The 27,100-nt window shown below is 54.5% G+C and overlaps 1 protein-coding gene and 1 long non-coding RNA gene across 6 annotated transcripts in view; one reads left to right on the top strand and one right to left on the bottom strand.

Annotated features, from left to right (window-relative positions):
- Positions 1 to 4,101: 4,101 nt before the first annotated feature.
- The window catches only part of PAX8 (paired box 8), a 56,391-nt gene continuing 33,392 nt past the window's right edge, over positions 4,102 to 27,100 (bottom strand). For 2 of the 4 annotated variants that reach the window (XM_024743732.1, XM_024743733.1), the window contains exons 5-12: positions 26,129 to 26,217; positions 25,722 to 25,847; positions 25,309 to 25,484; positions 20,952 to 21,072; positions 20,289 to 20,495; positions 13,371 to 13,472; positions 6,649 to 6,735; positions 4,102 to 5,196 (exon numbers count right to left, since the gene is read on the bottom strand). In XM_024743732.1, the coding sequence (XP_024599500.1) occupies positions 5,120 to 5,196; positions 6,649 to 6,735; positions 13,371 to 13,472; positions 20,289 to 20,495; positions 20,952 to 21,072; positions 25,309 to 25,484; positions 25,722 to 25,847; positions 26,129 to 26,217 (985 nt within the window). In that variant the 3' untranslated portion in view covers positions 4,102 to 5,119. The remainder of the gene's footprint in view (positions 5,197 to 6,648; positions 6,736 to 13,370; positions 13,473 to 20,288; positions 20,496 to 20,951; positions 21,073 to 25,308; positions 25,485 to 25,721; positions 25,848 to 26,128; positions 26,218 to 27,100) is intronic. The other 2 variants (XM_024743734.1, XM_024743735.1) reach the window with 2 other exon arrangements.
- LOC112398912 (uncharacterized) lies at positions 20,447 to 25,120 on the top strand. Of its 2 annotated transcripts, XR_003003101.1 has the most exons (5): positions 20,447 to 20,573; positions 20,888 to 20,964; positions 21,259 to 23,315; positions 23,544 to 23,726; positions 24,667 to 25,120. It is a non-coding gene; the product is annotated as an uncharacterized LOC112398912 (long non-coding RNA). The 2 variants fall into 2 exon arrangements; XR_003003100.1 differs by having other exon boundaries at positions 23,544 to 25,120.

Below are 27,100 nucleotides of genomic sequence, written 5' to 3'. Positions count from 1 at the left end.
GAGGAGGGGGGGACCGGGAGGCGCGGTGGGGGGAAGGGAGTTGGCTTCACGCTGGTACTAGTTTGATTTATCCCTAATGAGTTCTCAGCACATGGCTGCTCCGGGCTCACTCCGGGGGCCAGCGCGGCCTCCCGTGGGCCCCAGCCCGCCCCCGACTCCAGAACAGACGCCACTCGCTCAGAAAAGAGCCAATTTCCACTCTGCACAGTCTGCTTCGCTCAAGGGGAAATCACATTTCCCTGGGAGAGCCGGAGGCAGCGCTTCACTCCCCAGCCTGGCCGGCTGCCACCGGGTACAGATGCAGAGGAGCTGGGCCCTGACCTCCCTTCTCCCCCAAAACAAAGCCCCACTTCCCCCAGCCCTCGCCCGAAATCTCAGGGCAGCCTCTCAGCAGCTGGGGCTTAACCTTTGCCGCTTGGCTCAGCGAGAGAAGGAGATAGGGGGACGTCCAGGGGAGGATGCTACCGGGGCGGGGACCGGCCTCGCTGGCTTCCTCCAGCTTTGTCCAGGAAACCAGGCACCGGGTTTGGTTTGAGGGGCTTAGAGATGTGGCGATGGGGTTGCCGGTGGTGTGTGTGGGTGCATGCACTCGAACAGGGAGCAGCAGGGAATCGGGATCTGCCATCAGGAGATAAGGACCTCCAGCATCCGTGTCCGAGAGCCCCCAAGAGCCAGAGGAGGAGAATAAAGTAATGAGAAGAGTTAAGAAAGCAAGCCGAAGGGGTGGAAGGAGGGAGAAATGCTTCCAGCCTCTCCTGAGCAGACACGGGGAAACTCTAAGCCCTCCCGACCATTCACTGCAGACACAAAGGTCTCTCAAAGGAATAATTGTTTCGGACTCAGCAGAAGAGGGACTGCTGAGATTGAAAGAGGCGGGAAAAGGAAAGAGAAAGGTGCGAGGGAAAGAGAGGAGGCGGCCTTTGTGGGCCGGGATGCTTTCATCACAGTCACAGCGGCAGCTGCAGGTAGCAGGCTGGGTCACTCGCTGTCTGCGGGTGTCTCACAAACTGAGGCAGGAACAATCAGACCCCTGCCTGCGGTGGAAACGCTTTATGACCCTAAAAGTTGGAGAAGGGGCGGCCTGGGGGGACATTAAGGGTCAAGGAGGCGGCCACATAACTCTGTCCCTCCCTACAAAGTGATGGGAGCCTGAGGTCTCCGCAGAAGCCTGGCCACATCCAGCTACTCAAGGACTTAGATTGGGATGCAGATTTGGCCTTAGATTAGGGGTCAGGCTGTGGCCCCAGCTCCTCTGAATGACCTTGAAAGATCCAGTCATCTCTTGCTCTCAGTTTCCCCAAGGGCAAAACGGGGCCGATGTTAAGAATTGGAGACACAAGTGGATGGGAATGAGTTTTGTAAAAACAGACAGAGACTAAGCCTATGGGGGAAGGGTTATTCTATCTTCTGAGGATGGGGGAGTTCAGGGAGGGCCAGGGAGGGAGCCCCAATTCCCCCTGAAGCTCAGGGCACTGACTCGGGACCCCGAGGTCTCCAGCCCCCTTGTCCTGTGCCCACCCCCAAAGGACGAGCCTTAGGAAGACTCTGGTGGGAAAAGTTGAGAGTATTTGGGGAGGGGGCCAGGAGGATGGTGAGGACAGCGGGAGAGGGGAAACCTTCGCAAGCCCCTCACCTTCTCTGGCCTCCTACTTCCCCATCTGTAGACTGTGGCCATGCTCTCCTCTCACCTGAGGTTGCTGTGAGGGTTGAGTGTGTGTCTGGCACACGACAGGCAGAAGGTACGTGTTTTTTAGTAACAACAAATGCCAAGAATACTGGCGAAGAGACAGGAGGGGCTGGCCTTGGGGCAGGACTCCTAACTGCCCCTGCCTCCCCCTGCCGCAGGCCGTGGGGTAGGGGCCAGAGGGTCACAGCAGCTCCAGTCCACCTTAGAAAGGTGTGTTCTGCCCTACATGGTGGGCCCAGGTAGGGTTCTAGCTGCTCTGTCTCCCAGCAGGAAACGCACCACCATGCAAGGGCTGCCTGGCCCACACAGACCGCTGAGCTCCAGGCACCCTGGGCTCTCCTGGCCAATGCCAGGAGGGCAGGGGCCACTGGAGGAGGAAGGGTAGGATGACAGACCGGGGAGTAGGGCCTGGAAAGCTGAGGAAGACTCTCCATACAGGCAGTGAGAGGGATGGTTCCAGGGGGCAATGGGGATGGGGCATGGGGCGGGCGGTGAGACAGGGCCCTCGCTGCCCTGGGAACGCCTCGGGCCCAGGCTTCGTCCCCAGTTCTCCCACCGACACACGCACTGCTCCCATATACCTGCAGAAAACCCAGGGCCTCGACCCTGCTACAGAGTAAACTGCCTCTCCGCCACTTCCCACGCAGCTACCCACGGATACTTCCCACGCTCCCCAGCAGGAAAGCCGCTTCCTGTTCATCTGTGCCTCCCAACACCTGTCCTCCCCGCCCTTCCCCTCATACTCTTTCTTCACCACGACCCCGTCATGTACCTCGCCAACTTGTCCCAACACCACCCCTGATGTCAGGGCACCTGAGATCATCTCTCCCCGCAAGCACACAGACGGCTGTATTTTCCAAGCCCCGAAGGGGGACCCGTGGCTTGACTGTGGACGGAGTGTCTGGAGCGCTACTGGCCAGGACCTGCCGCACACTCGCCGACACCTACTCTGAGCAGAGTGTCCCGGGGGGCCCAGCTCACCTCCGGAAGGAAGGGGAGCGCTGAACCACGGTCAGCCCGCAAAAGCGCAGCCCAGGTCCCTTTGTCATTCAGGGCTTGGAGAGGCTGCCAGCGCACCAGGGTCCCCAGAAAGGATCTGGCTGGGAATAGGAAGGATCGCTCTGCAGGCTCTGGTGGGGCACCATCCACCTCAAGGTGATTCCTGGGTGGGGACTGTCTTAGGGCTCTCAGGAACCCAGATATAATGGGATGCAGTCCTGCCGCCATTGCTCGTGGCTGGAGGAAAACCCTGTTATTGAAAACTGAGCCTCATCTCAGATCCGCTCAGAAGTCATGGGGACTGGTCTTTGTGGGGGGCCCACTCTGTCTACGCCATCCGCAGCGAGCATTCCTCGCCTCTCCTTTGGGAGGACCAGGGAGGTCAGAGGCCTGTCTCTCAGCCGCTGCCCTCCCAGCCTGGGAGCCCCTGGTTGCGGTGCTAGTGGGGGGATGAGGAAGCCCCTCCTCCATCTGACTCAACCTCAGCTGTTATCTGCCTAGCTGTCGGCATTAATCTGGGCATCCTGCCCCCGGCTCCAGCTGGGTCCCTCACGGAGGGGGTCCAGGCAGACACCAGGCACCCTCTTGGGGGCAGACACCTGGCAGTCACCATTGTGACTTGTCCTCTAAAATTTCACAGAAGGGGGTTGTCCTAAGTCCTTAGAGTAGCTCCCTCACCCCCTCCTGGCCTCAGCTTCTTGATCGCACAGTCTTGCCAAATACTTAGGAAACAAACCCCCAAAAATTAAACTCTCGGTGGCAGTCTCAGAACCTCCCTTGGGTCTAGAACCCCCCTGGCATCCCCGATGAGAGCCCTGCGCTGTTGGGTGAAAGTGCTGGACTTAAGGTAAGAGGATTTGGTTGAATCTCCTACTTCCTGCCTTGGGCAAGTTATTTCATTGTTTTCTGAGCCTCAGTTTCTCCATATGTAAAATAGGGCAAATGGCAGCTTAATTTATGTGAGGCCCCATGCAGCAGAGCCCAGAACTGTCTTCTCCCTTCCCTCCTCTCACACCTCAGGGATCCTAAGAGCTGTTTATGTGGGCTCCAGTGGAGAGCTGTTCCCGGATCTGCCTCCAACCTTCCCGGCGGGTTCTCTGGCTTCCTGTTATTAAGAACAGCAACTACCTGTGGGGGGGGTCTGTGATTGGCCGGGCACCAGGCCACGCGCTTATTTTATGCTCGCATTTACTCAGAGTTGGCGCAATCGAAGCTTGGGATACGTGATTTGCCCGCTGCTGAACATGTCTCTGGGGGCAGAGGGCGAATGCTAAGTCAGGGGCTCTCTCCCTTGGGCATTCGTGGTCCTCTCAATGCCCGGCCCCAAAGTGAGTTCGCTGGCCACTGGGCTCTGAGGTTCTCTGGAGAAAAAAACCCAGTCCTGGGGTGCCTCCTTCCCCAGCCAACCCCAAAGCTGGAGACCAAGAGTAATGGTTTATTGAGTCTTGTGGCAGTGGTGGGTTGTCTTTAAAAAAAAAAAAAGAAGCGTCACGGGGAGAAGCCCGACATGGCAGGGAGACAGTTCACTGAGAGGAAGAGGGCAGCTGGACTCAAGCAGAGCCTCATACAGTATTTACAGTCAGGCCTGGGGAGCGGAGGGCAGGAATGGTGGGAGCCAGAGAGGAAACCACCATGGCTGGCTTTGGGGGGTTGTCTTAGGGTCTCTCGGGTAGCTGTGGGCTTGGCAGGGCTGTTGGGAGGGGAGGTGGGTCCCCAGCCATTGTGCCTGGCTCCGCCCTGGGCAGGGCTGCACCCCACCCCCAGGAACCCCGGGGGCTTCGGAATGTCTGTCTCAAGCTGCAACAGGCTCACGGACGGAGCTCCTACACGCACCGCATGCAGGTAGAAGGAAGGCGGATGACCACCTTGACCACCGGGCGGAGCTCCTGGTTGGCTGGACCCAGTGTTCAGCCTGTGGGCCAAGAGGGAGAGGAGTGGAAAGCGCCGAGCAAGCTGCCCAGAGAAGATGGTGCCTCTCCGGGCGGCGGTGCGGGAGAGCCCGCTGTGGCTCGTGGGCTGGACCGAAGCGCTTACAGCCCGCGGCTGCTAGAGCGTGTCGGTGATGGAGCCACAGAGGTGCCTCTGTGTGCCCCTGACCCCGTCGTGGGCCCCATGTGCCATCCCTCTCAAGCCTCTGGCTGTCCCCTCTTCTCTCCCCACTTCTCTTCCAATTTTGTCTCTTTGGAACGGGACGGTTCTGTCCCCCTGGGACTCCTGCCCCTCATTAAGGAGTCCTGGAGGACAGCGCGGCCTTCTCCAACGTCGTCCGGTCTCTCATGGTTCATTAAATCAACCACACAGGGAGGGAGCCGTGATGCTGGATTTGTGGTTATTTTTCATGTAATAAATAAAGATTCCTTTGTGTGACTCTCTGGGGCCCGTCCCAGGCCGAGTCCTTCTGTTGCTCAGTCGCTCCCACTGTCCCCATGGCAACTACAGATGGTCAAAGGCCGCGGCAGTGGTAGGTGGCGCGCTTGGCCTTGTTGCGGAACTGTAATAATACGGGGAACCTGGACACGTTCGAAAAAAGAACAACACCACCTGCTGGTCAGAAGGGGAAACTGCACCGCAGCGTCTCCCTGCCTCTGCCGACCTTTAAGACAGCACAAGTTAATCATTGATCCCCCAGGCCTATCTGATCATCAAAGATTAACTCCTCTCTGGCCCTATTTCCTCCTTCTCTGGCCTCACCTTTGAGTTTCTGGCCAGAAGGAGAACAGTGGCTTCTTGCCCCTCCCGCCATGACTCCTTTGACCTTCAACGCCCTTGTATCAGGGGGAGGGCAAGAGAGAGCGGTTACATTTGGAACCCTGAAGAACCAAGTTCACGCGGGGAGATCACTGGGGCTTTCCCCAGCCTTGCCCAAAAGGTGCGAGGTCAGAGGATCTTCTTGGGAAGCAGGGGGATTGGATCCTGACTGGTCGAGGGGGATGCACATTTGAGGGCCTGCACCAGGCAGCTCTGCACACCTGCAGGATGGGCAGCCCAGGAAAGTTCCACGGGTAGGGCATGTCTCAATGCCGTCAGCCTTTCCGGCTACATTGAACAGAAGGGTGGCTTGAACTTATCTGGCAAACAGAACCCAGCTCAGCCAGCCTCCTAGTCATTTCTGGAACATCAGGAGGTAACAGGAGGAGAGGAGGCGTCTTGGGAATGGACGGTCCTGCCAGGCCTGCGACGGCGCCCTTGCGGTTGGCCGTACTGCACTGCGGCTTCTGTCCGGTTCAGGTTTGCTCCGAGACCCTTAAGGCCATCCCTCACGGAGACTCCAGTGGGATCCCTCACGTTCCCCATTAAGGGGCCTGGTTTCCTGAAAAGCTTTTCTACCCAGCCCAGGCCCAGGGGGAGACAGGGGCTGAGGAGCAGCTCTACAGCTCACTCTCTGTTCCTCCTGAAGGCTGTCCATATCTCAAGCCAAACAACAGGAATGTGGCGGAACAGAGGATTTCTGTGTAAGGGCTCTGCTGCTGAATCGTGAGTATTTTTGAGTCGCTTAGATGGTTAATGCGGGCAACAGGATGGCACTGTTTGCAATCAGGGTGCTCCCCAGCAGAGGGGCAGCTGGCACTCCTGCAGGGCGCCCCTGTGACAGCGTCTGCAGCTGTGGGACTCCAAGTCCCTGAAGGCAGGCAGTCCCCCTCCAAGACTTTTCTGGAGTCCACCCACCACTGCCCTCCCAAAGCCTGAGCCCTGAATCTTACACAAAACTAAAGATTTAATAGACGTGGCCTCGGGATGGAGAAGAGAGACAGTGATGCATGCAAGTCTCTCTTCCTTCTGCCTCTTCTCCCAGGCAACCCGGTACCCTGCCTTCCCTCTATCTGCTCGGATTACGGAAAACACCTGTCTTCCCGGGCCCTCCATCTAACTGGGGCCTCCCAGGTCTCAGGCAACTTTTGGCTCAGCCTTGCACACCCCTCCCCGCAGAGCAGAGGGCCTGGGAGGCCCCAGAGGCAACTTACTCAGCAAGCTGGAGTTGGGGAAGCGCCAGGCCTCGCTGTAGGAGGAGTAGGGGGTGTGGCCATAGGCGTTGCCAGAGTATTCGCTTCCTGTGGGAAGAGGATGTGAGAGACCCATGAGGTGGAGGCACCAATGGAAGGCTGGGGATCGGGGACCAGGGTCTGCAGGGCAGGCATCGAGCAAGTCCTCCTCCATCAGTCCTTCGGGGGCCCCTCAGTCTGCATCGTGTGGGGCAGTGCCTTTTCCATCAGGGGCTGGAGGTACTGCCCCATCAACATCAGCCCTCACAGGAACCCCAGGACGCAGATGATAGTATCGTGCCCATTTTCCAGATGAGGAAACAGAGGCTTGGGGCTCTGCAGAAGCTCACACACATGGAGGGTTTGGTGGAATTTGGAAGCTGTGCTGTGACCAGGGCCCAGGTTCTAACCACTTCTGCGGCTGCCTGGACCTTCTGTAAGAAGGTCTTTCCAGGAAGGGCCAATGGGAGTGAGAGGGGTTAGGGGTCATGGAAGGACTCAGTAAGGATAAGCTTTGTAGCCTCCCTAAATATGGTTTGTTAGGGAGGGGCGTGTGTTTGGTGGTGGTGGGGTTGCTGAGGGTGAAGGGAAGGAGAGGGGAGGGCATCTGTGTCCTGGGACTGGCTCCATAGAGATGTTTGTCTCATTTCAAATCTGCCACTGCAAGCAAATTCAGTGCACGATTTACACAAAGCAAATCATATCACCTCTTTCTGTGAGTGGATTCTTGGCTTCACCAAAGGAATTACTTACCAAAAAAATTACTTAAGAATTCCTTTAAATAACAAAGCAGACCACCGCAATTACTGCTGGGGCTTGGGACGGAGCGTAAAGTTGGCAAAACACTCTCCCACACAGTAAGCCCCTTCATTCTCATAACCTTCCGACAAAGTGCTCATCAGTAGCGCCAACTTATAGAAGAGGCAATCGGAGTATAGCACGAGTGAGCAGGGGGCCTCAAATCACACAGTTAGGAAATGGCAGAGCAGAAGTTGACCTGAGGGCTCTTAACTTGAAATTCCAGATCATCCATTTATGTACTTAGGAGACAATTTCATCCACAAAGCCAGGTTCCCGCCAACCCTGAGCTCCGGTGAATCCACACCGCCTTCCAGAATCTGATCTGCTGTTGTGAGCCTCGTGCTTTCTGTGGTTCCTTCCTGATCTCCTTCCCAGAGTCTAGAAGAGAGGCTCGAAGCTGCCTGGCTCTGGAGCTGGCCTGTCTGGAGCCAAATCTCCATGCTCCACTTCCTAGCTGTGCAACCTTGGACAAGTCCCTGAACCCCTCTGAGCCTTAGTTTCCTCATCTGTAAAATGGGGCAGAGTATTGTCCCTATCTCGTGGGGTTTTGCTGAGGATTCAATCTGATAACACACGTCAAATGCTTATGAGCGCCATGCTTGGAATATAAGAAGCAGTCAAGAAACGCTAGCTTTTATGATTTTCCTATTAGGTAGGCGCTGAAATAGAGCTTCACACCAGTCATCCAACCAGTGTTAAAGCCTGAGCTGGGGTCAGTAGGGGCTTCTTCCCTGCCAGAGAAGAAGGCAATTGCACACCAGGAATGGAAGCAAGGAGGAAGAGCCGGAAGCAGAGGAAGGTTACTGGGTCCTGGTCCGGGGAGTCAGCATAGACAGTAGTAACAGGAAGTTCCTTAGGGGCGGGGCCTAAGTCTAACACAGGTCAGGAGCCCAAGAAATACATGTATAAGAAGGGAGGGAGAAGAAAAGCAAAGGGATGAATATAGAAAGACAGGAACTAAGAAATGATCTCATCCAGGGATTTCTCTGGTGGTCCAGTGGTTAAGTCTTCGCCTCCCAATGCAGGGAGTGATGGGTTCGATCCCTGGTCGGGGAGCTAGCATCCCACGTGCCCCGTGGCAGAAAACCCAAAACATAAAACAGAAGCAATATTGTAACAAATTCAATAAAGACTTTAAAAACGGTCCACATCGAAGAGAATTTTTTTAAATTAAATATAGTAAAAAGGAAAAGAAATGATGTCATCCAACCATTCATTTCACAAATGAAGAAACTGCTCCCCAGGGAGGGACGTTTGCCCAAGGCCACACGATCCCTTAGGGCCTGCTAGGACCCCATAGCCCCCAGTGCTTTCTCTTGCATTCACCACGCAGCCTGTCCCGCTTACTGCCGGGCTCAGCGCACCCTGGAAGAAGCCGGTTCTACAATTGGTTGCCCAGCAACGCCCTCGGGCTTTGACCCCACCTCACCCAATGCCAACCTCAGTGGCTCCAAAGGACAGGAAGAGAGGTGGAAAGTCCAATGTGTTTGCCCTCCCCCTGTGTTACTTCTTCGTGCGTTCACTCACTCGCTTGCTCACTTATTCACTCATCCGACACACACTTACAGAGTACCTATCTGCTTCGGTCACTTAGAAGTTGGAGTAGGGTGCGAGACTCAGGAGGTGGTACACGCCCTGGGTGCAGCATCCTGCCACCATCAGATCTGTCAAGCCCCCTGCAGCCAAAGCAGATGAAATGTCCCTGCACCCGTGAAAGGTCAACCCATCCTCTTTGCTCTGCATCCTGCCTTACGCCCCTTTCTGAGGATTTGGTCCCTACAGTTTATCCCTTCTCTTTACTCTTCATCAACGTCTCCCTTTCCAATTCATCACTGCCTTAGCCAGCATACATGCTCTGCCATTCTTCTCTTTTAAAAATCCTCTTCTTACCCCACATTCCTCTCCAGCTACCAGCCCTTCTCTGCTCCACGGTCTCTGCCCTCACCTCCTCATTCCCCTCCAATCAGGCCAACGACGATCTCTTCAGATCTCCGCAACCTCTACCCCGATCACTCCAGTGGTCACTTCCGTGTCCGTCACCCCCCTCAACCTCTTAGCCGACTTTGATTCAGTTCATCACTCCCTCCATGCCTTTGGGTTTCACGAGGCCAGTTCTCCTGGTTGGCCTCCTAACCCGAGGGCCTTTCTGACTCACTGGCCCTGCTCGTTCCTTCTCTGCTATGTCTCTGAATGCTGAAGAATCCCAGGGCTGGGTTTGTGAGCCTCCTGTGATTTTCCATTCACATTCCCTTTCTAGTGATCTTGTGTAATCCCTTGGCATTAAATAACAGCTTTGTACAATGGCTGAAATTTATGCCCTAGTCAGGATCCTCTCCTGACTTCAGACACACACCACGTGCCTGCTGATGTATTAAACCGGTGATCTAGGTGGTATCTCAATCCTAATATGGTCCAATAGAACGCTTGACTTCCACATGCCAAATACCCTACCTCTTCCTCTTCTAACTTCCCGCATATATACTTGTCACCACCATCCATGCTGTTTCCCAAGCCCCAAACCAGGGACCCATCCTCGTTTCCCCTGTCATTGAATCCCTACAGCCAGTTCACTAGTAAGTGCTGTTGGCTCTACCACCAAAATCCATCCTCAGTGTCTCTGTTCTCCTCCTTCCCTGCTACCTCCATGGCCCAAACCACTGTTATGTCCTGTATGAACTACTGCAATTGTCCTCCAATTGGTCAGTTGGTCTCTGTGCTTCCTCTTTTGACGGTCTGCAATTTGTTTTCCCAGTGGCCTGAGTAGTTTACAAATTCGACCCATCCACAAACAACATCTCCTCATTCTGCAGTGCTTTTGCCACTCACTCACTGTTCTCGGATATTTCACCCTCTTTCTTTGTGTGATCATGCTAAACTAGTTCCTGCCTTGGGGCCTTTGCACTTGCTGTTCTTTTGGGCTGGGGTCGGTCTGCCCCAGTTTATCACTTGGTTGACCACTTTGAACGCCTTCTCAGAGAGGCCTCTCTGGATCACCCGATCTAAAGTAACCTTCTCTCCCTGTGGCTCTGTATTACATCATCCCATTTTATTGTCTTCCAACGGCTTATCACTATCTGAAATTATCTTGTTTATTCATTCACTGACTTTTTTCCTCCACTATTAGGCTGTAAGCTCCATAAATAGAGGGACCTGTCTTGTTCACTGCTATATCCCCAGCATCCCATACCATAGATCCTCAACCACTATTTGTTAAGTGAAAAGTGGCGAATGGATGGTAGGAGGCAAGGATGGTTGAGAGGGTGGATAATGGATAGATGAAAGAATGGATACGTGAAAAGATGTATGGAAGGATGGATAGAAGGACGGATGGATGAATGGAAAGGTGGACAGATGGATGGATGATGGAAGGATAGAAGAAGGGATGGATGGATAGAAGGATGGGTAGATGGATGGGTGGAAGGAAGGACGAATAGAAGGATGAATGATAGGAGGATGGAAGAATAGACGACAAGATACACGGATGTATGTAAAACTGTGTGTAAAGATGAATGGATGGAAAGATGGAGAGATGGACGGATGGATCCATCTATCGGAGCTCTCGGTACAGCTCCAGAACTGGTTAGAGGGTCATTAACTGTATCGATGAGACAGGAACAACGGCAACAACGATTAGAAGGCACAAGAGAAGATGAGTGGATAAGAGAAATCTGTGCCCTGGTCTGGTTCCTACGTCGCTCTCCTATAGCGCATGTCATTATTTCCGGTATGGTGGGAAGCAGCGTGGTGTAGTGCGCTAGGTTTGAAAGAATGCTAGATTTGAAATCAAAAACGACCCAGCCACTTAGTGTGGTTATGAACCCGAGTGCACTAGTTCGCTTTTCTACGCTTGTTTCCTTATCTACATAAAACTAAGATCATACCAGCTTCCCAGTCTTACGGTGAGGATTAAATGAGAAATAAATGTATACCTATGAATGGCCAGGCACACAGAAAGTGCCTGACAAATGATCTCTTCCTTCCTTCCACAATTGATTGAAGAATGTCATTGGTATGCCTTGCTTTGAGCACTTTGTCTGTACCTAGCACACAGTAGGTGCTCAATGAAGGTTTGATTTTAATGGAAGGAATCTCGCTTCAGTCAACTTGGAGATTGTAACCACTGGTAAGAGATGGACACGAATACTTTTTCTATAAAACAATTCCTTAAGAATTCATTTGCACCATGGAGTTACTGGGAACCAGGGATGCATCTAAATAACACTGTACTTTCTGAAAACTGATTTGCATGTAACTTACTGGGAGCCCATCCACCTTGCCAAGCAAGCCCCCTCTTGGAATTCACTTTGCAGTCCAGGCTGTACTTGTGTTATTTATTTTTTTTCCACAACACCCACTCAGGGTGAGGTCTTTATGGAAACAACCTGGGGGCCTTTGATGAGAGGCCCAAGCCTTCCAGCTACCTCACAGGTCAGACTCTGGGCCCCAGGAACCACCCCTTGCCCTGGGCCTGCCCCCGGGAATGATCCATAATTAAGAGAAAAGCCCTGTGCTTTACATCTCCTCCTCCCCTTCTAAGCAGGCGGCAGGGAAAGGTGGAGAGGTTGGAAGGGGAATGGGGGGAGCCGACTGGAGCCTGGGATTTTGATTGAGAGGCCCCATTATCCACACTCTTAAAAAAATAACCAAATCTTTTCCTTTTTTATCTGGACCAATCTCATTTCACGCTCCAGAAGAGGAAGGGAGGGAGGGAGGGAGTCTGGGGCCAGGAGGGAGAGAGGAGTCAGTATTCTGTATTTTCAACGCTGCATTAAGCACATCGCCACGGTAACCAGGCAGCGACAAGGCCCGCTCAGCGGGTTCCCAGGGAGCGCAGAGCCTCCTTCCCTCCCGCCCTCCTCCTCCCCTCCCTCTGCCCGGGAGAGCCCAGGCCACCTGCCTCGCACAGGGCACCCGAGTGGGTGGCTGGTAAAGAATAACCCCTGCCAGTGGGGGAGGGAAACAGGCCTGGGTGAATGCCTTGAGTCTCTGGAGTCAAAGCCAGAGAGGCTGGTCCAGGGCTGGCAGGAAGGTCACAGATGCCCTGATTGATTCAGAGCCCCTTCCAGAAGCTCCAGGTCCTCAGGCCTCTCTGGGCGGTGCGCATGGCTCTCTTCCACCCTATCCATCCTGGGGTCCTTCCTGTATGTTTCCTAAAAGAGTGAGACTCGCCCAAAGAAACTCTCATTGTCTTTACTTGCCCAAACCTCGATACCCCGGGTCACTGCTGGGTGATGACCACACTGGTGGATAAAGAGACCCCAATGACTGGCAGGGAGGATTCCAGGACAGTCCAAGTGATGATGGAGAAGTACTCCCAGCTCGTCTCACACTTTATAGTACCTTTGGAGCTCTCCGGCCACGGGTCCTGCCCGTGCAGGGTTGAGTGAGTGTGAGGTGTGAAGAAGGTTGTATTTCAACCATCTTCATCGCCATCATCACCAACACCACGCAAACTCAGATTTTACAGGAAGGGTAAATGGGATTCACCAGAGTGAAATAACTGGGAGACCACGGGTTGCTTGTAGGCTAGGCTTAGGTTTAGCACACAGTGTTCCGATGGCCCCCAGCGGCCTCTCCATCAAGGCTCACTGAATCACTGGAAGAAAGGGCAGAGCTCCGATTTGAACACCAGGCTGTCTCAGCCCCTCCCTTTTCATCATGGTGGGTAATACAGGAGCATCTGGGAAGAAGGGGGCTGAGCTGGAGAGAGTTATGGAGCCAGGACTGCACTGAAGTCTCTTCTCCAGGCATTTATAAGAAGATACACCTCTCGGTCCACGCTTCCTTGCCCTTCGGGAAGCCTATGCGAGGGGCACAGCTCACCTCTCGTCCTCTCTTGCTCGGCCTGGGGCCACCACTTCCTCTTTGCAATGCTTCCCCTCCTGCCCAGCCCCTCCCCTTACCTGCCACCATGCCTGCGATGGCAGAAGAGGCATAGCTGCCCTGTCCACTGGTCGGGATGTGGGGTGGGTATCCAGGCAGCGTGGGGCCCACCATCTCTCGCCCTGCAAAAATACAGCAAAGTGTCATCAGGTGGGCCACTGTGGGCTCCTGTACTTACTGTCTTGCTCCCCTGGGGCTCAGCAAGCCTTCCCTCTGCCATTCCCGCTCTCTCCCGAGTCCTTCTCCAGACCCACTTCCTCCCCCGCCCTCCTCCTCTGAGCCCAGGCTCCTCTCTCCTTGGCTGGCCTTGACCAGGCCACAGGCTCCACCATGCAGGGTGTCCTGGTTACTGCAGTCCTCTATTGTTCCCTGTTCTCCCATGATTTTATTGACACAAATCTTATTCATCCATAAAGATGTCGTGGTATTGGAGGGAGGCTGAGGGCTATGTCTTCTGGGTCTTTGTGGTCCCCCATGGCATCCGCATAGCAGCCAACACAGCTTGACCTAAATAAATATGTTAGAGGCCACTGGACTCAAAGCTCACATCTCCAGCTCCAAGGAGAGCCGGGAACAAGGCCCTATGAAGGGACGGCAAAGGTGTGGCCTGCGGGCCCATCTCTCTCCTCTTTCAAACCTGTGGCAGATATGGCTCATCAATCACTGCACGCTTTTCTGAGCCAGAGGGAGGTTCCTGCCACTGGACCTGGCCTTTCGGGTGGACACAACCTATCAGAGCTGTAAGAGACGTGAAACATGTTGCCTTTTCCTGACCTGGAAAGGAGATGTGGGCTGACAGACAGCGTTTACACATGCCCATGAACCACTGACATCTGTCCATGCCATTCCTGAAAAGAACCATCTCTCTGTTTATCTGTAATTTGTGGGTAATACTCTGGCCTTGGTGACACAGAGGCTGCTCTGCGAAGCCCTGATTTCCCTGGCTTTGCCTCTCCTCGACATCAGGTAGTCAAACCTTCCCATTCTGGAGACCCCACCTGGCCTGCTGAGTTTCTCTCCATCTACACCACGTGCCAACAACCACAGTGCTTCACCCGTGTCCCTTCTTCCGTTGCCCCATGTCCTGCAGGCCCATGAGATTCCGCCTCGTCCAAGGACTCTTGGCCAGGTGACAAGGCATCCGGTCCTGCCCAGGTCATGAACACCGTCCCAACATATTTAGGAATAAGTCCATCCCACTCTCAAAATGCCCCAGTTTGAATGATGAAATTATTGGGTCGTCCTAGCTCTTGGTGACGTTTACAAGGTTTCTGAACCTCAGACCTATCGACACTTGGGAAGAGATAATTCTCTGTGAGGGACTGTCTTGCACATTGTAGGATGTTGGGTCTACCCACTAGACGCCAGGAGCAGTTCCCACTCAGTGTGACAACCCAAAATGTCTCCAGATGTTGTCATATGCCCCCGGGGGGCAAAATCACCTCTGAATGAGAACCTGTGTGTTAGATGATCACCATTACCAGAATGCTTTTACCTTTTCCACACTGGGGGCTACCTTCTCTCCTAGGACTTACATAGGCTCGCTGTGAGCCTCTGTCAACCAGCTTACCAAGTCCACCCCCTCCATGGCACTGTTTGTCCAACTTTCCTCCCATCCATCCCCCAGAGGTCCTCCATATGTCGGGACCTTCGGGGGGGCCTAGTAACAATGGGAGGGAAGGTACCTCGCATGGAACCCTGTAAGTTGTCAATACAGCAGTAACTCCCTCCTTACCTCTATTTCTAGAGGTTCCCTGAAGACAGTTCATTCATTTGATAAATACTGATTGAGTAACTCTGATACCCTAGGCACTTTTCACAGCACTTGGGGATACAGCAGGAAGCAAGAATGCTAGATTAGCAAGGCTAGGCGCTAAGTCATGGTGGGGATAGACTGGGATGGGCATTGGAGCCAAGCCCAAGTCTGGGGGGGTCAACAAACAAGACCAGGCCTACTGGACTTCTGCCCTTCCTCTGAAGGGAAGGGTCTAGGAACCAGAGGACTTTGGTCCCCATTCTGCTTCTACAACTAATTTTCCAAGTGCCCTAGACCAGCCACCTACGTACCCCAAGCCTCAGTTTCTTCACATGCAAAATGGGATAAAAAATAAGAGTAGCCTTACACACCTTATTACTATTACCAGAATGTTACCAGCATAACTCAGAGCTAAGGTGTCATGCCACAGGTGAACACTGATTCATGCAATGGGCACATTCTACAAATGGTTACATGTCAAGGGAAACCTTATAGAATAAATCCTATTGGAAAGGAGCCATCGGTTCATCATTTAAAACTGTGTGAATGTTTTGGTAAAAATGAACACCACCCCCTAATTTCCTAATTTGTTTGAGTATAATGTCCAGCAGTGGTCGGTGCTGGACCAAACAGAAAGGAACCCACTGGAATTCGACAGATGGGTTCAGTTCACTTGACACAGGCCTGAACAAAGGAGGGCTCGGCCAAACAGGTGAGGAAAGGGAAATGTCAGTATATTTAGAAGGAGAGGGAGAAGTAGGCAGAAGATATGCTAAGGGAAAATCTGATCCTTCTTCGAAAAAGACTGCAATACGATCGGCTCTCAGACTCAGCCCCTTGGACCCTTGGATGAAGCCCCTGGTCAGGTACCGGAGCCCATGAGAGGCAAGGAGTGACATGAAGCCTGTGTGGGCAGGATGAGGACACATGGTGTAAGTGACATGAGTAGGAGAGTGATGGAATAGGGTGGTGGCTAATTCGGGCCTGATACCTTTTCCCTTTCCTCTTCCCTCCCTCCTTCCGAGAGAGAGACAGACAGACAGACAGACATCTAGGTCCAGATTGTGGCTGAGGAACAAAGTACTTAATTTTCCTGACCCGCATCTTCCCGTCTGTCTCATGAGGAGCTAGGCTAGATGACAGATTATAAACTGGGCTCACCTTAATTAATATTTGACTGATTGGTAGGGGGCTTCCTGGTGCCTTGTGTTGAGAAGGATTCTGAGGCTGCATCTATGTCTGCCGTGATTGGGGTTGGTGGTATATCTTGGCTCTCAGGCCACCTATTGGCTAGGGCTGGCCTAGGTGCTCTACAGAGCTCCTTCCGGCCCTGGAGCCCTGTGGTCCCACATTCCCCTTCGTTCTACTCTTACCCTGTCCCTTTCCATCACCTGGTCCTGCTGCTTCTTGAGCTCTGCAGCTCAGTGGGCAGAGCACCAGGGTGCAAGCTCCCCTTAACCCACAGTTTAATTTAGTCACAGCTGCCCCCATGAGTCCCGTCCCACGAGAACTAGCTCCCAAACTGCTCTTCGGGAAACTGAATTCACCGGCCTCACTCCCCTGTATTCTGAGATTTTTAATCTTCGTCTCCCCTTAGTCACCTAACTTTCTCCCAGTGGGACGGAGGTTTCTGAATGAGATGTTGGAGCAAACTCCTGAAGGCTTCCTCCCCCGAAGCTTGGCCCCCTTGAAAAGCCTGCTGAGACAGTCTTCAGGACGGCCTTCACCCGGACTCCGTACCATCAACTTTCCCACCAGTCTCGCAAGACTCTGCTTCAATTCCTTAAATATGTTGTTTTCTCCCAAAGCCAAGAACTTTGCAACCTTCGTAGAAATGAAACCGCAGAAGCCATAAGGTGGAGGCACCCTTTCACGGCCTATTTTATGGACTAAATTGATTTTTAAGGCTCTTCACCACAAGTTTATGTTTGGTTTGTAATTCCATCTCCTCTGTACTCAAATATACTTCCAATACAGTCCTATGTTTAAGAAGCTGACACAGACACAGGTCGACGTTGACTGGCTGGGAAATGGGGTTTTAGAAGAGAACGCTAGCACCTCAGAAATACTGGTAAATGTTCTAAATATCGGTAGAGGCCAGGATCAGAGCCAGGACTCGCAGGAATTCTGAGGGTAGAGGTGATTTCAGACCATTTCATCCGCTCCCTTTGATGTCTGCCCTCTCTGTGACCTCTTTTCAACTCCTTATCTTGCCCCGATAGCAAGGAGAATTTATGGCAATCCAGAACTCTCTTTGGCAGGATTAAATATAATTTTGCACAAAAGGATGGAGGCGGGTAACGGGCTCTTTGATGATAAAACCGAAGTCAGGGCTTTCTCGTCAGCTGAGCGGGACTCAGCCCTGGTACAGCCAGGACAAGGACAGCCTCAATACTGCTCTCGGCCAGTGTGCTGGGACCCCATACTGGGGCATCTGACGGGAACTGCGAGTAGAGTTAGGAGAAATCTTCCTGTTCTCCAAACCCTGAGGTTTCTTCTTTCTTGGCTGATTAGGGAGAAGTTGAGACCCAGAAAATACCACCCCAGACATCGCACTAGCAGAGCCGCTGGGCCGGGAGGGGACTTGACCCCGGGGATGCAGGCAAAGACTTGGCAGGAGGTGGCAGGCAAGGCCCATAGGAAGCTACTCAGAGGAGAGAGCTGGGAGGGTTCATGTAGGTGACATTTCATTATGGAATGAAAATGTACCTGGTCCTCCTTCGTCTCCTCTGTCTGCAGCATCATTACCTCGGATTAATTTGGTCTTGACTTCCTTCCCTGTTTTTCAAGCTCATCTCTTCCTCCTTTGAATAGGTTTCCAGCCCCCAGACTCTTGAAATCATTCCCCTCCTTTTTTTTTTTGACTGCGCTTCATGGCTTGCGGGATCTTAGTTCCCCAACTAGGGATTGAACCCGGGCCCACAGCAGTGAAAGAGCTAAGTCCTAACCACTGGACTTCCAGGGAACTCCCAGATCATTCCCCTCCTAAGCTGCTTTCTCTCTGCCGTCTCCCCCCAGTCCGTTCACCATGGCTCAGCCACGTGGGAAGTATTTAGGTCCAATCTTGACCAGAGGCGGCAGGGGGGGACGCTTTTTCAGGAGCTCCAGGCCCACACGTGGGCTCAGCGTGGATACTGCCATCCTAGGCCTTGTGCCTGATCCACAGGGCGGGCCTAGCTCTGTGAACTGCGGCCTTAACTTGCCTCCTGCTCTCGGCAACCTCCTGGACCCAGCCCCTCCAAGCCTGGCCACTGCTTGCCCTTCTCAGAGCCCCTGCCTGTGATTGCACGGTGGCTGGGGATGCTTGAAGCCCTAAAAGGGTGGCAGGGAGGGGAGAAAGCGTGGGAGCTTTGGGGCAGGGACTTTGCTCTGAGCTGCTGCAACCACACTTCACACCGCCACCCAGGTCTGTGCTCTGATATATCTGCTTCCCACTGCCCTCTGTCCTTCCCGCTCCTCTCTGGCTGGTCCTGCCAAGCCTCTCCACAGCTCCCACAGTAAGTGAAGATGCTTCACCCACACCCTCATCCCTTACCTGCCTCATCCCAGCCCTCCTGGCCCCGGCGTACCATGCACACAAGGCAGGCAGTCTTGCCCGGTGACTAGGCCGGTCCACCCCACAGTGGATGTGAGTCTCTTCTATTCCCCCCTCCCTCCCTCCCCATCCCATTTTCTCTGGCTGACATCACTTCACTCAGCTCACAGTTTGCTTCTTTAATCACTTTGGTCAAAACAAATGACCCATCTCCGCTGACTTCACCCTCTTTTGAAATTCTGCACTGAGTCAACACTTTCCTCCTTGCTTCAGACCCTTAAACATTGCCTCTCTGCCCACACACTGGGCTTCCTTTATGAATCCTTTGCCTCTGTGCCCACCTCTTCTAAGAGGACCCCCCTCATTAGACGCAGGGATGCACAGAGGAAAAAAAAAAATCCTAGGTGCCAGACAGACATAAAACATACAGACAGTTACAAGAAAGGGTCAGTGAACTTGAATAAGAGGACCGTGCGGTCCCTCTGGGCGGGCAGAGGTCTGGTTCTTTTGCTGCAGTGGTTTTCAAGACCAAGGGCTTTCCGCGGGCAGAGCCCCTACTTCAGACAGAGCAGCTCTTCGTTTGTCTGGTTTGGATACCTGGTTTCTGTCAAAGGTTTCATTTCAAGAGAGTGCTGTGAGATCCAGCAAGTTTGAAAACCACTGGCCCAAAAGGGGCTGGCCCACTCCTGGCTTCCCCCATGGGTCCTGGTTCAATGCCTTGGACCCACATCTGAAACTGTCTCATCTCTGTGGCAGCCCTTCAGATATCTGAAGACTGTTATGGGTCTCTGCCCCCCATCCCTACCCCTCACTCCACCTCAGGCCTTCTCCCTGCCCAAGCCAAACACCTCTGACTTTTTCAGCCACTGCTCAGACCCTGGCTAGACGGGCTGATGTCCTTCTGCCAGGGAGACCCAGCTCTGCTGGGGTCTGACCCACATGCTGCCTGCAGGCGGAGCCCTCACCATGGTCCTATTCAGGGGCCTCGGCCAGGCCCTTCTCTCTGGGCCTGTCGCCCATCAGTGTAAGGAGAGATTTGCTCTAAATGCCCCTAAGATGCTTCCAGCTTTAAATGTTTTGAGTTGGATGAGGTTCCTGATGGGAGGTCCCTGCTCCCCATCTCTCTTGGATTGGTGAGTCACTCCGCTTGAGTGTCCTCCAAGGGTGACACTCTTAAGCAGGGCACAAGGAGAGTTCCACTATGGAGACCCAACTGGGGCTTACCCTCTGTCTTTAGAAATTTGATCCAGAATTTGGCTCCCAAAGCCAATGCCTTTCTCCCTCCAAAGTTTTCATTTTTCCTTCTTTTGTACTTTTTACCCAGACCAAGTGTTCAGGGCTTTACGGAGCCTGGCTCCTGGCCTTAGGGTCCCTGCTCTTCCATGGGGCCATGGGTGGAGGTTCTGGAAATCTGCCGGGCACCCCCAGAGTGCCTGCCACCCCGACGGCCTGACTCTGCAGGCTCGGAGGGGGCACATCTTGGCACCTCCAAAAGTTGCTGGAGGAATCAGGAAGTAGGGTGATGGTGGAGAGGACTGGGGGCCAGAGAGGGGGTTGGACCCACAGCAAGGGACCGGCGTCCGGCCCTGAGGACCCCCCCTCCCTCCCCCCACGATGGCTGCACAGCCCGGGACCTCCCTGTCGTACCTGAGAGGAGGGCCTGGCCCGTGAACTGCCCGTACACGGAGGCAGCATGGGGAAAGGCATTGAAGGGCGGGACCGAGGCACCTGCTGGGACCCCGGAGCCGACTTGCTGCAGATCCAAAAAGGCGGAGCTAGATAAAGAGGAAGGGGTGGAGCTAGAACTGGACACCTCGGGGGTTTCCTGCTTTATGGCGAAGGGTGAATGAGGATCTGCCGGAGGGAGGGAGACAACAAGGAGAGAGGGGTGTGAGATGATGGGGTGGGAACATGCACAAACCAAGCCATGAGGTGCGGGATGGGTGCGGCGGCGCGGGGCCGGTGGGCGGGCTCCTCCCTGAGGCTGGGAGTGGAGGGGGGAAGTGGGCGGGGCTACGCGGTGCCCCTCAGGCCGCGGGAGGAGGGGAGGGGCAGCTCTACCTCCCTGCTGTGCCTCTGTGAATGTAGACGCGGCTGCGTGTGCCCCGCGCTGGGGGGCAGGCGGAGGACCGGGGCCGAGGATAGAAGGCGAGACCCTCTGGACCCACCTGGAGGCCCAGCCAGCATAGCCCCCCTCTCCTCTCCAGGCCCGGGGCCGTAACACCTTCCTTCTCTCCATCCACCAGCTCTGCCCTCCAGCCCATCCTGGCAGCTGGGGCCACATGGCCCAGGAGATTCCGGGCATCGTACCTGCCACCACGGGGTAGGTCTGATGAGTCGAGAGGTTGCGCCCCAAGGGTGTATTGGAAGGGGTCAGGGTGGCCTTCCCGTCGTCCAGGGCGCTGTTGAGCAACGGCAGCGGGTAGAGGCCCTGGTGAGCAAAAAGCAGTCAGTGCACAGAGGCCGTGGGTCGCAGGCTCACCTAGAAACCCCGCAGCCCAGTCTCCCCAGGAAACACTCCCTTCCTCTGTCCCCTCTTCCCGCTCAATCTCGACTCCACCTAGCTGGCTAATTGGCCCTTATTCTCTGACTCACAGCCCTTCTGTTTTTCTCCCAGTCCCAGGCTCAGGACCTTCCCTTCTGCAGCCCCGGAATTCAATGTCATCTGGTGGTGCACAGGCCAGGCACAGAACAGAGCAGCTCCTTCCAAGGACCACGCCCTGCCTGGACGCTGGGCTCCTTCCTGGTCTCCTCACCCCGTCTGGGCCCACAGAGAACAGGATGCAGGGCTGGGGCAGTTGGCACGTGAGACCGTTCAGGTTGCTTTGCTCCATTCATTGTTATTCTTCTCCAGATCCTCCAAAAATGCAGGCACAGAGAGGTCAAGAAACTTACCGCACTGTCATAGGGGGCAGAGCCAGGATTTAAACCCCAGGGGTCTGGCTCCAGGGCCCATGCTCTCAACCACTGCTCTGCAGTGGATAACACCATGACCACTTCTTACACTTGCCAAGAGCGGACAATAGATTTTGCCTGTGTTATCCTGATCCGTTGCCCCCAGCAGCCCTGTGACATGGGTGAGCAATATTCCGTCTGTTTTATATGCCGAGAGGCTGAAGCCCAGAGAGGTCAACGTCCCGGGTGCGTAAGAGACAGAGACTAAATCGAGGACAGCAGTTCCTGACCCAGGCATTTTCTCCTTCAATAAAATGACACACCCGGTACCCCAGCAGAATAGTGGATTTCCGTCCCCCCGCCCCATATCCAAGCAAATATAAATGTTCACATTCAGCTTGAAGATTATAGGGGTTAATTTTTTTTTTTAATTCTTTATCAGGTACCTGGGGATTTTCTTAGTTCTGACCTCATTTTAGATTTCACTCGGCCTCCCCTAACACGAGCAGGCCATCTCCTAAGGTGGCCTCCAAGAAGAACTTGTTCAATTAAAAGCAAGAGTACATCACCCCTCACCATGACTCCCTCCCACCAGGGCAAGAGACAGCACACACCTGCTCCCCGTACGTGGATCACGCACGTCACAAATGCAGTATGTGAACTAGTGTGCAGAACTGAAATCAAGGCTTGCTCCGTGGTTACATAACGGCTCCTCTAAAGGCAATCGCTTTCAATGATTCCCATCGCGCTGGGCTCTCCGAGGAGCCGTAGCGGTTTCTGGTTGTGTGCCAGGCACTTCTGGAAGCTGCAGTAAATTCTGGAGGCCACAAGGGCACCATCATCATGTAGCAGCAATTACTGACTAAATGGCGCTCTGGTTCCATGCCTTGTGAGGGGGCTTCCTGCTTTCTAGGCAGGATGGAGTTGCTTAGAGCCCGGCTTAATGAAATTGAACAAGATGCCTAATTTCTCGAGAATGTAAGAAAAGTTTAAAATGCTTTATGGATATGTTGATTTGATACCAAATGCTTTCTCAAAATCCTATAACTTTCTAAAATTTAGGCAATTCAGTGAAAGACAAACCAGCCTATATAGTCAGACATTTCGGTGACGTTGCACTGAATGGCTCAAACATCCCCAGGATGACTGGGTTTCTTACTGGGATTGAACTTGAACTGGGGTGCAGAGGGCACAGTGCTTTAGGACTTGGGCGAGTCTGAGCCCTGGATCTGCAAGGACCAGCCAAGTAGCTTTAGTCTCCTTGACCTCTCAGAGGCTTGGCTTTCTCACCTGTATAACAGGGATGATAGAATCTGCTTCACAAGGCTGATGTAAGGATTCGATGAGATTTTATATACCTACATTAAATGCTTAGCCCAGAATGCTTGGTAACACAAATGCTCAATAAATAGCTATTTCAGAGTTACGTGAAGAGTCATAAGCTCCCCAATTCTTGAGTCTCTGTCTTCGTAATATTCACATTCTGTTGATAAATCTGCTTCTTGCACTTGTAAAATAGAGGAACAAGGGCCATGCGGACACCTAACTACGCCGGGTGGTAAATAGCAACCGGAAATGAGGCCACACAACGTTTCTGTTGAATGCTTTGCCCCTTGTTGACTTTACAGAAGAGATGGCCATGTCTTCGCCCCATCCTGAGGTCAGGTGTGAGGACCTGTGCTTCTCTCCTGGCTCCCTAGGCCGGAGGGCCTTCCTGTGCCCAGTGAGGATACACGGAGTCTTCCTTCAGCAGTGCTGACGGCACCAAGGGCGGGAAAGGTAAGGAGCCCCCGGCACAGGCTGGGTTCTCCCTGCCGCTCACCACCGAGCAGGGGAATGAATGAGGGAGTAGATGACTGGCTGAGGGAGGGAATGAATCAATTATGGACATGGCTAAGCCTCTGTCTCCTTATCTGTAAGGTGAGGGGTTGGAGCAGTTCCACGGTTTTCAGGCTCTCTTTTTCCAGTCTTCAAATAAGAACTCACATAGGACCATCGTATTTAAAGCAGGTGAAGTGAACGGATCTGAATGAAACCAGGGCCGGCAGGTCTGAGCTCCACAACCATTCGCTTCCCCAAGCCCTCTCTACCTTCTCCGGCCCTGGGTCATCTCCACACAAATGGAGAGACTGGACTGGGTGGGCCCTGCGGTCCCTCTGGCTCAAGACTCTCCATCGCATGACTCCCCATGTACGTATGCCAGCTTGGTGCTGGGTCTCGGGGCTCCTTGTAATCAAGCAGGGCCCCTTGTGGGGCCCAGGAACAGAGCCAGGAAATGGCTCTGCAGCCCAGCGGGTCTCAGCAGCAGGGTTTCTCTACTCTACCAGGACGCGGGTTTGTGCAGGCTCCATCTCACACAGCGGGTTCCCGCAGGCCCGCCGCTGCGGCCCCGTTCGGCTCCCCCACTCCCGCCCCGCCCTGCCCCGAGAGCCAGGTGCTGCCTTGCGGCTGAGCGCCCGGGCCCTCTCCCCAGGTCTGCTGACGGCCAGCCTTCTCTGCAGCCCTCCTGGTTGCTACCTCCCGGGCTGATAAAATCGCTGACGCAGAATGCCTGCCCAGCTGCGTTGCTGGCATCGGCCCAGCAGCCCAGACGGTCACTGGCAATGGCTCAGCTGACTATTGGTATTGTCACCATTGGCCTACTCAGATCTTAAAGATGTACGGGCACGCCTCACTCCTAGATCCGATGACGGCGTGTGCGGAGAGGGGTGAGCAGACACCGGCCCAGAGAATCCTCAGCCGGTTGACCAGGTGGGGTGAGGTAGGGAGACACTGCAACTGCAGTGTTGATAAAGGATCATGAACCGAGAGGCCAGCAGGCCTGGAAGTTCGCACAGAGGTGTGGAGTCTTTGTTGGGCTCTGCGGGAGACCTCGGACATCTCTGCCAGCTTTTCGCAGAAGCCAACCCACGATAAGCCATTTCACCTGCCCTGAGCACCGGAAATAAAACTTCCCTTGTAGCTTGTAGTTTATTGCGCTGGATTTCTCAAGGCATTCACTCAATCTGCCTTTACTGAGCATCTGTTATAAGAGGGGTGCAATGTTAGGTGCTGGAGACAAAAAAAGATGTTTTGAGATGCTGCCCTGTCCTTAAGAAATCTGCTGTGTCTTTACATCTCTGTCCGCTAGGCAGTTACACTACCCCGTGAGTCCTGGGGAGCAGCCACCCGGACGTGCAGAAGCAGGGGTGCGGGCGAGATGAAGCGTGTCTGAGGAGCGAGGAAGGATTCGTGGACCAGGTGATGCTTGAGCTGAGTCATAATGGCCGAGTGGTATTTTTCCAGGCAGAGAAGTGGGAGGAAAGGCATTCTGCGAGGAGGGCACACCGTGTGCTGGGGTAGAGGGGTGTGAACAAGGCTCACGGGGTGGGCAGGCGTGAGTGGCCCGAGGCGGGGCTGGCGCTGCTGGTCGAGGTCACGCTGTAGAGGCCGGAGCTGCGGCTTTATTGCGTGGGACCTGACCCCGCCGTCTAGGGAAGTCACCGTGGCAGGGGCATGGCGTGGTTGGCTGCATTGCCCTAAGCTCAGAGGCTGTGGGTGAGGGAAGGCAACAGAGCCGGGAGGATGATGAGGAAGAAGCTAGCGTCTGGTGAAACAAAGCCTGGGACGGCCTTGGAGCTGCAGGAAGCACACCCCCTGAGCCCATCAAGCAACTCCTAGCTGCTTCCAGGGCTGCAGGCTGATTAGGGAGCTTTCAGAGCCCGTGCCTCCACCCTCCCCCCACCCACTCCCCCGCTGTCTGCTAACCTCCCACGCCCGGCTGGCCCCTCACCTGCTCGCCTTTGGTGTGGCTGGGGGAGACATAGGCCCCTGGGCACTGCTGCCGATCAAAAGGGCACTCAAGCGGCTCAAGGTGGTGCTGGCTGAAGGCATCCGTGCGAAGGTGCTTGCGGGGCCCACTGCCGCTGCTCTGGGAGTCAAGGCTCAGCCGACAGCTGTCCTGGTCACCTGGCGGGTGTCCCCAGGCAGGGAGAAAGCTTTCAGGGGCCCGTCCACCCATCCCCCAGGCCCGAGCTGGGGAGCAGACTTGCTTCAGGGGAGGGAAAGGACCAGGCTCCCGGGCCTCAGGGTGGCTTAGAGACAGGCCCGAAAGCCCTGGGCCGCAGGGGGTTTGTGTCCCATCAAAGCCTCAGCAAACTGCCCTCCTGCGCCCCCAGCCTGCCCTCTGGTTCCCACAACACTCACTGTCGTCCAGTTTCCTCTTGCTGTCGCTGCCAGGCTGCGCGATCCCCAGGAGCCCGGTGATGGAGTAGGTTGAACCCAGAGAATCGGACTGGGGAGACTCTGGGGGCGTCACGGCTGAGCTGGGGACTGCAGTGGGGCGAGACGGAGGGTCAGGACGTGAAACTGACACCCCTCAGAGCCCCTGCTGCCACCGTGGAGGGGTCAGCGGCACCGCTGGTGCCAGGGTTCTTGCCTGAGTTGGTTCCACCCCTGAATATTTCAGAGCAAGACTGTGTCCCGACGGAAGGGCTCAGTCTACACACCTGGTGTGTCTGTGTGGATGTGTTTGTATGTGACTCTGGGTGTGTACACAGATGGATGTGTGTGTGCAAGGGGCTGGGTGTGCCTGTGGGACCCTCGGTACTCACTCAGCGTGTGTCCTGGGCTCAGGGACTTGGTGGCCACGCAGCCGTCCATAGGAAGGTTGAATGGTTGCTGCACTTTGGTCCGGATGATTCTGTAAGGAAGACAAGAAAGGCCCTTAGCAGAGAAGGAAACAGGGCTCCTGGATGCCCCAGATCCAGTTGCCTTTTTGAGATCCCACTTGGGTATCTAAAGGCACCTCAGGGCTTCCCTGGTGGCACAATGGTTGAGAGTCCGCCTGCCGATGCAGGGGACGCGGGTCTGTGCCCCGGTCCGGGAAGATCCCACGTGCCGCGGAGTGGCTGGGCCCGTGGGCCATGGCCGCTGAGCCTGCGCGTCCGGAGCCTGTGCTCCGCAATGGGAGAGGCCACAACAGTGAGAGGCCCGCGTACAGAAAAAAAAAAAAAAAGGCACCTCAAGCTCAGCCTGTCCACACTCAAACCCAAGACCTTACTCCTCACGCCTGGTCCTTCGCACTGTTCCCATTTCACGATTAGTCCCCCTGGTCATTCAAGGCATAAATGCACGTGGGGCTCAGCATCTGCCTCCCTCCCTCCTCCATCGAGCCCGTCATCAGGTTCTGTGGGTTTGACCTTGTAAATCTCCAGCATCCATCCCTCTCTGCGTCCCTCACTGCCAGCACCAAACTCTCCCTCCAGGGTCACTCGCTGGCCCACCCCTCTCTGCTCTTGACCCTTTCTAATCTTTTCTTTCTACTGCAGCCAGAGTGGACTTTCTGAAATGCAAGTCAGCCTCGGGCTTAACATCTGCCAAGGTTCTTCCCATTGCTTCTGGGTCAGAGGCAAGGATACGCAGCACGGTCACCAGCCTCTGACCTGCAGCCTTTTCTTCACATCTCCACCTCAGCCGACTTCATGCTCCCCTTCCCTCCACCTACTGGCTTTCTTTCAGCTTCTTGTATGAGATCCTATTCACCACAGGGCCTTTGCACGTGCTGTCTCAGAGCTCCTTTCACC

The sequence above is a fragment of the Neophocaena asiaeorientalis genome, unplaced genomic scaffold (genome assembly GCF_003031525.2).
Source record: "Neophocaena asiaeorientalis asiaeorientalis breed wild unplaced genomic scaffold, Neophocaena_asiaeorientalis_V1.1 scaffold114, whole genome shotgun sequence".
NCBI lineage: Eukaryota > Metazoa > Chordata > Mammalia > Artiodactyla > Phocoenidae > Neophocaena > Neophocaena asiaeorientalis.
The sequence above is the reverse complement of the archived record's forward strand: the minus strand, read 5'-3'. Positions and strand labels throughout refer to the sequence as shown.